We start from the raw sequence: 11597 nt of genomic DNA, 5'->3' as shown, positions 1-11597 counted from the left end.
TGACCTATTTTTGTTAGGGAAAGAAAAAACAGCTTTGGAAGAACACGCGATTGAGACATGGGAGGGAGACTCGAAGTTGGAGCAAGGGAATTAGAAGAGGGTCGTGGTTCTTGGGCAAGAGGAACACTAGAAGAACGTGGTTCTTGGGCTGGGTTGATGCCGAGAGAAAAAGAGTTGCGGGTTCTTGGTCTAGCCATGGAGAAGTGGAAGCTTGATGAAGAAGGAGTTACGGTTTCTCTGATTCCATGTTAGGGAAAGAAAAAACACCTTTGGGAAAGAGAAACAATTGTCCTTATTTTATTATTCTCTTCCTGAAATCGTACAAGGACAACTATTATATAGCTGGAGAAAAAAACAGATAAATAGTAATATACAACATACCACAAAATGTGGTAACAACTTTCTAGTTAAAACAATCATCTAATCACTGGGTAATACTCAACTTAATAATTTCTTAAAAATATTTTATACTCTAGCCTATTTTCTATAATTCATTGCAAAATAGTCTCTGGCAATTTAAAAAGTTAATCGAAAATTTTAGATAGTTGATCAACAGACAATCGGTCGAAAATTTTAGACAGTTAGTCTAAAAATTTAAACAACTAATCAGTAAGAATAAAAATAATATCAAAATGTTTAATAAACTCTAAAATTAGAATGGTTTGTTTGATATAAAATTATTAAAATAAATAACAGGTAACTTGTAACTTTTTGGGGCAACAAGCAAAATAGTTCTCAACACAACTATTATTTGGATAAATGTCCCAGTTTTTAAAAAAATCAACAAACGGCCCAATACAATAAATTAATATAGCGAAATTCCACATTTATCATTACTCTCTTTAATCTCTTTAGCCTTAGATAAACCTTAATATTCACTTGGGACTTTGTACAAAATGATAACAACGATATTAAAAATGTCATTTCTCTACAATTTTAAAAATGAGGACATTAGCTTCCTCATGCCATTATTTTGGATCATTTACAATAATTTCTCTAACCTTATTTCGGAAGCTTTATCAAATTGGCTCTTGACGGGATAAACTTGCGTCCATCTTTCTCGATCTTAATTAGTTTATTGAGTTGATAATTTATTATTCTTTAAAGAAATTTTACATTTCTAACAAACTATGATAAGTGCAGCAGCAATGCCGTTTTTTTGACATTGCTACATCTGCAAGTCTACTTATACACATCGTTGTCTAATTGTAGATATATCTCATGGCTATATATAATAATAATAATAATAATAATAATAATAATAATAATAATAATAATAATAATAATAATAATATCTCATGGCTATTATAATAATAATAATAATAATAATAATAATAATAATAATAACAATAATAATAATACATTTAAAAAAAATTATATATATTTTTAAAAGAAAAGGCTTAATTTATTATAATTATTATATCATAAAAGATATTCACATCTCAAGTGAATTTTTTTTAACCACATATTATCCAAGAAATAATATTCACATACTACACACAATGATATATAATTAATTTTTTAACTATATTAATATTTTGGAGTGAAATTTCATTATTTTGAATTATATGATTATGTATTAGTATATAAGTTATTTTTTTCTTCACAATCAATAATCAATTGTATGAATATATAGTAGTCATTATATGTTGTAGTGTATGCATCTCTACCAATTGATAGGGACGATTTCTTAAATAAATTGGTTTCATTTAGTGGCACACATGACTCACATGCTTTTCCTACCTTTTCCAATTGCTCTCACCTACCCAAAATAAGATAACATCATAACACCTATTCTTAATATATCAAAAGTTGTTTTCACTTGAAAGAGTACTTGACTACTAAATATTTCTTTTATTTATATATAAAAATATATTTTTTCCTCACTAGTTTATATTTATTACGTTGAATTGGTTTCAAAATATTATTTTGTATTTGCCAAATCAATTAAAATGTCCATTGAAAATAATTTGGATCAAAATATTCATATCTTAATTATATAAAATATCTAATATTTGTAAAAGTAAATTAATATTGATATCCTAGATATTAAAATATAAGTTTAAAAATAAATAATATGTAAACTAATTTAATTAATTATAAATCTTAAACCAAAAAAGTTTGTAATTTTTTTTTCCTTTTAAATTTTTTATTAATTATAATAGATATATATTTAAAAAATTATTACTTACTATATTTTCTAAAAAAATTCTAAAACCTAAGATGAAAAAAGAAACAAAATTATATATTATTATTATTATTATTTCAAGTCAACTGTACATGATGATAAGAGACTTAGAAATGGTAAAAAAATTTGGAATTTACTCATTGTTACCATGTGTTTTTTAATAGTAATCCTTTCGATACTTTTTTTTTAAATAATGCTCATATGGTATTCTATATTTTAAAATCATACATATTTTGACAACTTAGACTTAGATTTGATAAATAAAAATTTATCAATATATATGGCAAAACTCTCATTAGTTATATGTAATTGATTTTGAATTTATAACTCATACAACGGATCATAGCAGTTTGATTAAATTGATAAAATTTTATTAACTAAATTTGAGTTTAGGGTACTAAATATGTATACGATTTCAAAATACAGGATACCAAATGAGTATTATTGTAAATACAAGGTACCAAAATGATACTTTACAAAAACATAAGTTACTTACCTACCCTAAGAATTTTTTTTAGAAAAAGTGTTTAGAATTTTGTTTAAATTAATATAATTTCAAGTAATTATAAACCGTAGAAGAGTTTTTTTTATTACTTTTTTAGTTTTAGGTTTTTAATTAGTTAAAATTAATTTATTTTAATATATCAAATATATTATTATATATTTTAGTCATATTGAAAATAAATTGAATAAAAAAAAGTTTGTTCATATTAATGCCTTATATTAATCATCAAATAGAAAAATATATATTTATATAAAGAATCATTATTCATCATACACACCAAGAGTATATGTTAATTCAATCCACCAAATAAATTGACAAGATATAAAAAAGGAAAACAAAACCTATAGCGTCCATTATCCTACAAAACACTCATTCTACTCTTTTCAAAAACACAATAAATTTAATGAAAGAAAAAATAATACATAATCGATCTTTTTCCTAATATCAAAATCAACCCCTATATCTCTACGTTGTGATATAGTGCATATGTACGTAACTAATGAAGTAAAATCACATCTCTCTCTCTCTCTCTTATTTTATTATCCTATGTAACAATTTCGTATCCAATGTTTTTATAAATTATCGTTTTGGTACCATATGTTTACAATAATGCTCATTTGAAGTCTAAAATATTATATATGTATGATTTTAAAATACAGGATACTAGTACCATATAAGTATTATTGAAAAAAGAAGGCACCAGTACTAAACTATGAATTTATTTTATTTTATAAATTTTGAAAAATATATTTAAATCATTTCAAAATAATAAAACAATTAAAAATCAAATAAATTATTAAAATGAGGGGTATTATGGGAATATTAAAAATTTAAACACACACAAGGTACTATAAACTATGTACTTTTTTGCAAACAGATGATATTGATTGATAATTATAAAAAAAAAAATAGAGTATTAAGTTTGTATTTCGATAAAACAGGTATCAAATTAGTATTTACTTTTTTTTATTGTTGCAATCAAGACATTTAATTACATTTTATGGAATATAACAATTTTAAATTAGTGGGAGGACATAATTATGACAAGAAAAATTAAGGCGTGGAGACCTAATATGAATGGGGTTTCTATGAGTTTGATGAGATAATTAGTACCTAACATTTATCATTACCACTTCCTTCAATGAATTATAAGTGGGAATGGGATTCAAAGAAGCATGCTCTTTTAATACGAGGTAAAAAAGAAAAAAAAACTAAAGTTATTTACAAATATAATTTATGGTTCACACAATTGAATATAAATTTGTTCACATTATACAATAATATAATTTTATTATCAAAACAAATTCATATCTTTCTAACGTATTCTAGTATACATACATATATACATACAAATACAAGTATATATACATAAGCTTTATAGTTCACATCCAATATCAAGAGTTAAAATAATATTAAAGTTAACTTTATCAAAGGAAATATTAAGTTCATGTGTACAAAAAGGACTATTGGTGGTTAAAAAAGAGAGACTACTTTCACATGGCCAGTAACTCATTTCATAAGTGCTGAGACATATAATCTCAAAGATTTTCTTATAGTTCACATCCAATATATCAATTTGTTTCCTCATTTTTATGCCAAAGTGCATAAGCAAACGTGTCATTACATGATAGGTGGTCCCCAACGGCCATATCACTATAAAATCTAGTTGTGAACCACTTAATTTAGAGACATCAACAACAATACTTAGCAATACAGAAAGCCTTTAATTAATTGGTATATGATGCTTGCCAAACTATGGCTCACTCTTCTTTTGCTTGGGGTCACCGGTACTCTCTCATCTGCAGCATGTACTGACTCGGCTCGTTCGGCAAAAATCTCCCATCCACAAATATGGCAACGTAATTTGAATGAATTACCTCCTTTGGAGGAAAAGAGGGTTCGAAAGGATCAACCTCCACTTAATCCAGGTGACAAACCACCTTTGAATCCAGGTGATAAGCCACCGTTGAATCCAGGGGATAAGCCACCACCAGAAGATAAGCCGCCGTTGAATCCAGGGGATAAGCCACCACCAGAAGATAAGCCGCCGTTGAATCCAGGTGATAAGCCACCACCAGAAGATAAGCCACCTTTGAACCCAGGCGATAAACCACCACTAGAAGATAAGCCACGTCCTTTGAATCCGGGTGATAAGCCACCACCAGAAGATAAACCTCCCTTGAATCCAGGTGATAAGCCACCGCCAGAAGATAAACCACCATTGAATCCAGGTGATAAACCACCTCCAAAAGATAAGCCGCCTTTGAATCCAGGTGATAAGCCACCACCAGAAGATAAGCCGCCTTTGAATCCAGGTGATAAGCCACCACCAGAAGATAAGCCACTAGGAAATGGACCAGCAGAAACTGCGAAAGACAACCTACCACGGAAGGTGATGACGAAGTCTCTTTCTATGAAGAACTACCCGCAACCCTAATTTCCATGTCCATGAGAACTACCATACTAAGTACGTACTTAGTTCTCACAAACTTTGCTAGCTAGCAAGCTTCATATTGTGCATGGTCCTCTGTGAAATAATGGCTTATATATGGTAAAGTTTTAAGCATGTGTTCATAATAAGAGCTGCAATAAGTACTATTTCTAGTACGTATATGGTACGTATAGAAGCTCTTTCTTTATGTTTGGTTAATAAGTTTAGCACAGTATAGTGGTTTTTCTGCACTAGTTTTCATCATGTAGTTTGGTATGTTGTCATGTAAAAAAAGTTGATAATATATGATATAATATATATATGTATATACAACAATCTTCCATTGCAATTTGATATTAATTTGAGGTCTAGACCGTATTAGAAATTCAGAATAAATGGTTATTTTTGTTCCCTGATATTAATTATGGTACATATATTCATTTAAGCAAATCTGTATTAAATTCTCTCGATCGATATATATGAATTATGAGACGTAGCTCAGTATTATTATCGTCAACGAGATAGAACTAATTATCAAGTGTGGACAATATATTTTCAACTATTAATTGTTAGTTTAAATGAAAAAAATGGGTATTTTTAAAATTCTGTGTAAATATTTATATATATATATATATATTCATGTCATTTTTGAAGATTGTAAACATTAGCCTTTCACTTTTAACTATGTGATCATTTCGTAAAATTTTGAAGATTGTAAACATTAGCCTATCACTTTTAAATTTTTGAACCCATAACACCAATTTTTAAGAAATTAATTTACTGAAATTAATATGTAAAATAAAAATTAATAATTAAAGTTAAAAATGTTTGAAATTAGAAAAAGTATATGTGAACAAAATAGTGTGTTCCATCTCTCTGGATTTCCTTTGTAATATGATTCTACTTCAATTCTCTATTGAACCTAGGTGGGTCATAACTTTAAAAAGGTTTTTTCATGTGTGCTTTTTTTTTACTTTTTTATGATCTCTAATTTTTTTCTTTCTATAAAAGTACTACTTAGGTTTTCACAAATACGAGTTTTCAAAGCTTTTAATTACAAAAATACAGTGTCAAAAAAGCAACTAAAAAACAATGATTGTGTGTTCAAAAGCAAAAATAACCAATGGACAACAATTATACATCAACCTACTGCATACTAACACGTTCAAAAAAATAAATTCAAAATATATATCTCAGAACAATTAAATATCAATTAGACATCAACACAACATATAACAACTATGCATAAATATAAACAAATATAAAACAACACATACAAAAACAACTATATATATAAACCTAAATAATTAAAAAAAAAACACACAAAAACAACTAAAAAACGACACAAAAAAGAAAACAAGGTAAAGCCATAAAAATATATATAAAAAAATCCCTAAAAAACGTAAAATTGAAAAAGAAAAAAGAATTTTGCTAGCCCGTAAAAATATATTTTTAGCCTAAATTAAGTATATTATGTAAATTTCTCTAACATTAAAATCTTATACATGGGTTCCTACACATACAAACTATTTCAAGTAATTAAAAACCTAAGAAGAAATATTTTTTATTAATTTTTTAATTTTAGATTTTGAATTAATTAAATTAAATTTTTTTAATATATTAAATTTATTACATAATATATTACATAATTAAAATATGTATATTAATGATATTGAAAATAAATTTGATAAAAAAATTAGTTCATATAAATGTTTTATACTAAATTATCAAATAGAAAATATATATTGGATAATTCTCTTATAGGGGCTTCACTTTAAGCCCTACCGGTAGGGTTCTCATTGTTTCTCGACCCTTGAACAGTTTTCGGCGTGGTTTTTTTTATGACCATGTATATTGTAGCTATTTAGAGCATCCTGGAAATTTTTAGAAAATTCCGAATAATTTACAGTACCAAAAACTAGGTTAAAACATGTTACTTTCCACGTGCATAAAAAAAATTAGTCATGCGTGCAACAACATGTTTGAACCTAGTTTTCGGTACTGTAAACTATTCATAATTTTCTGAAAATTTGTAGGATGCCCTAAATAGTTACAATATACACAGTCATAAAAAAATCGCGCCAAAAACTATTCACGGGTTGAGAACACTGAGAGCCCCATCGGTAGGGCTTAAAGTGAAGTCCCTATAGGAGAATTCCCCAATATATATTTATATAATTAAAGAGTCATTATTCATCATACACCAAGAACCACAAATCAAAATAATTGCAATGTTAATTCATGCCCACCAAATAAATTGACAAGATATAAAAAAGGAAAAAAAATCTATAGTCCATTATCGTACAAACAACTCATTCTACTCTTTTCGAAAACACAATAAACTTTGTAAAACCTTAAATTGACTACCTTAAATAGACAATATATTTTATAATTCAAAAGTATTTTTGACAAGTTTAAAGTAGTTGTCTCGACAAGTTTATGATCTCTCGCAACAACTTGTTTTTTCCAGATTTATTTTTTTAAGTCTTAGTTCTCTAAAAATCATCATATTTGTTTATGCCAATTTTTTACATGAATTTTTCTTCCATATATATGTTGATAATTTTCATTTTTTTAGACTATAGACTTTTGTCAATGGATTAAATAATTTTTTGTGATATTTTTTATTGACAAAATTCATGTAATGGCTCACTGTGAAAAGAAAGATTAAAAAAATGTAGTTTTTTTTTAGGAAACTTTGTGCCAGTAAAAAAAAATTCAACTTTCTTTATTTAAATAAAATTCTATGATATTCTATTTCTTTACTAGCGGATCATGGGCTAAACTAGGAAGAAATATAAATTCAATTGATCAAAAAATTCATTGAAATGAATATGGACTGTTAGTCTGTCTAGATACACTATCTGTTGAATTAGTTTTCTAATCTGTAACAATAGAATCTGATAGACTGACAACATTTTTAAAATAAAGAATTTATGCAATTCTCTCTTTGATTTTTGCAGATTTCATGGATTGTTTTAAAAGGCCATTTCGGCAATAAATAAAGGAGTAAGCAACCACAAATCCTTAGCTCTTTCACTTCTCAATTTTTAATCTCATTTGTATTTTTAATAGAGTTCTTTTTGTGAGATTACAAGTGAATATCTTAATCTAGTATCCAGGCGTTGTGTTGCTTCCTTAAGTATTCATCTATTTCGTGTAGAAACTAGTGTCGTCCATTGATAATGACTTCAATAAATCTTCAGGAGAAAATTTCGCTAAGACTTCCTTTGGAAGGAAGGAAGCATTCATCAACATTTGATGGGAGTTCAAGAGTGTTAGTGTCTCATAAAGAAACTGGATTTTTGAAGGGTGTACAAAAACTTGTGGCATAAGTATAGAGGGAGTCCATCTATGTATTAGTCAATTGAGATTTTGTACTTTGTGATACCTTACTAATCAGTTTCATCTCTGGGCGTGACCCCGTGGATTAGGTCTCTAAAACCACGTAAAAAATCTCTGGTGTTGATTTTTTTTTATATACTCATTTTTTTTATTTCTGTAATAATCTGTTCAGATAACTGGCTTAGTCGTTATATCAGATTTTGATTCTGTCAAAACAATTTAATCACTATTCTGCAATCTATCAAGTTATTTAATTTAATTACTTGGTAAACATTATAATACAAAATTTCAAATTTGATGAAAGAAATAATAATACATAATCTTTTTCTTAATATCAAAATCAAACCCTATCATTATGTACGTTGTGATAATGCATATACGTAACTAGCGAAGTAAAATCACATATCTCTTTCTCTTTCTATGTCGCTTTCATTCTCTCTTTTTTTCTTTTTCATTCTCTCTCCTTCTCTGTTCTTTTTTCATTCATCATGTCTGAAAATAAGAAAATACAAAATAATTTTAATATAATGAAAACTTAAAATTAAGAGGTTATTAGGAACAATAATCAAGACTTTTTTTTGTGGCAATCGATACTTTTAATTACGTTTTATGCGCGGTATAAGGATTTTTAATTGAGCATTGCTATATAAGGCACCCTAACATGCCTAACACTCGTTAAGACATTACATATCATTATTAGTATAATTTAGCAAACCAAATATTTATTTGCACTAATAATAATATAAAGGGTAGGTATTCGAAGGTGCTCTTTAGCATTTCTATTTTAAATTAGTGCGAGACATAATTGTGACAAGAAAAATTAAGACATGGAGACCTAATTTGATTTGGGTCGCTATATATGTTTGATGAGATGATTGGAAGACCTAACAATATTTATTATTATCATTTCCTTCCAATGACTTATAAGTGGGATTCAAGAAAAGAAAATTACATTTTATATGAGATTTTTAATATAGTGTGCAAAAATATAGCTTTTTTAAAAAAAAAGTTAATTTATGGTTTTTTTTAAGAATTTTTACTTTTATGGGTTTATTTTCCCATATTTTTTTATAAAAGTTTGTTTATGCCATAGTTTTACTATTAATCAAGTTTTATTAATTTGGAAGAGTATGTTTGTAATTTGATTTTTATTTTTTTAGCTTATTTGTTTTTTTTTTTTTTGTATTACTAATTTTATATTAAATATTTCTTTGGTTGTTTTACAATTTTTTTAATATGAATTGTGTTTATTATTATTGTTATTTATTATAAACATTATTTTTTTATATATATTATACGTTTCTTTTTTCAAATCCTGTGTAAGGTAACCAGTTACTTGATTGATCTTTGACAATTATGTCAAATTAAAATCCTAGAGCTAGGTTAAATGACATGTACCAGCAGGGGTAACCAATTACCCTGAAAGGATTAACCTTTTGCCATAAGAGGGGTGACAGGTTACTTGTATTAAATATGAAGAAAAAAAACATCAAATTTGAAGAAAAAATAGGAAGAACACACTTCAATAATAAAGGAAGAATAAGTAACTATGATTTTAGTAACATAGGTAACCAGTTACCATAAAGAATTCAGAAATATAAACAGACTTTAAAACGTGAAGGTAACCAATTACTATGAAGAACCCAAAAATATACACACACATCAGAACGTGAAGGTAACCAATTACCCCTAGATATATACACACAAAGAATTGGAAAGTAACTAGTTACCCCCAGAAATATACACAAATAGAACGGGAAGGTAACCAGTTACTACAGACCTGGAGATAGAAAGAAAAAAAAAAAGATCCACCCCTTTCTCTTCTCTCCCATCTTCTTCTCTTCCCTCATCAAGAACCCTAGTCGTCGACTGCCTCTCATTTTTGACTCTCCATACCAACCACATCATTGCATCACCTTGAAAATAAATAAAAAATCCAGATGTGAAAAAAAAATTCAGATTTGAAAATGGCCGACAATCGGGGTTAGGACTCGCCTAGGGGCGACGAGGCTAGGGTGGAGCTTTCAGGTTCTTGGATCTTGGCTTGGAGAGCTGGGTTCGGGGTTGGGTTGCACAGGGGTGGTGTTGGATCTCGGGATTGATGACGGAGATGGAGATGAGGAGGGTTATTTGCATCTAGGTGTGGACTGCCATGGGAATGGGCTCAGAGTAACGACACAGACGAGGTGCGAATTTGCACCTGGGTTTAGATGGTGGGGCTTGGGCAGAGCTGGGGTCTCGAATGGTTGGGGCTCTCAAACGGAGGGTCACCAGTGCTGGATAGAGTTGCGGTTGGGGTCGCCGAAGCTGGAGGGGATCGCGTCAGCCGGAGATGGAGAGGATGGTGCGACTAGGCTTTAGAGATAGAATGGGTTTGTGTGGATGGGTTTGGAGAGAGAAAGGGTTTGTTGTGTGGCTGGGGTTTGAGAGAGAGAAGAGTGGAAGCTAAATTTACAATAGTACCCCTGTGTTGGCTGATGTGTTTTGGTTTGAATTTAGCTTCTATATTTAGTTAGCTTGTAATTCTGTTTCCCATAATTTGTTTTTTTCTTTAATAAATTTTCCCACACAAATTAGCAAAAGTATAATCCTCGTATTTTTGCATAGTGATGAAATAAAAGCCATATTTTTAAAAAATGTGAAATCATGCTGTAATGCCCTGGTTACCCCAGGACAGTTACCGTGAACGTTGAACCGTGAATTTAACTCGCTAACCGAGTTCTTTGGTTAAAAACATGCTTTTAGGTATTATTAATAGGTTAAGGTGGAAAACCAATCAAAATGAAATGATATATTTTATTGAAAACATAAAATTGTTCATGGGCCCATAAAAACGTTTACAAGTTGTTTACGATGCAAAATGGTCACTATTGTGTAAAATTTACAACCCGCCGATCTAAGAGGCAATAATAGGGTAAACCCCCTAGTTCCCCTGAGAACTCCTTGGCCGTGGTGGTCAAGCAGCCGCATGTGTACACAGCACCACCTAAGCTCTCAACTCAAGTGTGGGTGAACTTTTCTTTCCCTTTACCTGCACCACATAGCACCCATGAGCCAAAGCCCAGCAAGAAAACACAATGTTGCATGAATATAATATCAACAATGATCATAATAATCATTCAAGACTT

At 29.0% G+C, this 11597-nt stretch overlaps 1 protein-coding gene across 1 annotated transcript; it reads left to right on the top strand.

The window, feature by feature from the left end:
• The first annotated feature begins 4383 nt into the window (after positions 1-4383).
• On the top strand, positions 4384-5473 carry LOC133819949 (uncharacterized). The gene is made up of 2 exons (XM_062253336.1): positions 4384-4924; positions 4967-5473. The coding sequence occupies exons 1-2, from the start codon at positions 4432-4434 to the stop codon at positions 5128-5130; spliced, it is 657 nt and encodes a 218-aa protein (XP_062109320.1). The 5' UTR covers positions 4384-4431; the 3' UTR covers positions 5131-5473.
• Positions 5474-11597: the final 6124 nt, after the last annotated feature.

This window comes from Humulus lupulus, chromosome 2 (genome assembly GCF_963169125.1).
Source record: "Humulus lupulus chromosome 2, drHumLupu1.1, whole genome shotgun sequence".
In the NCBI taxonomy this organism is placed as follows: Eukaryota; Viridiplantae; Streptophyta; class Magnoliopsida; order Rosales; family Cannabaceae; genus Humulus; species Humulus lupulus.
The sequence above is the reverse complement of the archived record's forward strand: the minus strand, read 5'-3'. Positions and strand labels throughout refer to the sequence as shown.

Bases quoted from the DNA above. Each gene is read 5' to 3' on its own strand.
- LOC133819949 (XM_062253336.1), top strand. From the start codon at position 4,432: ATGATGCTTGCCAAACTATGGCTCACTCTTCTTTTGCTTGGGGTCACC. The intron at 4,925-4,966 runs GTGATAAACCAC...CTTTGAATCCAG, and splicing joins TAAACCACCATTGAATCCAG to GTGATAAGCCACCACCAGAA.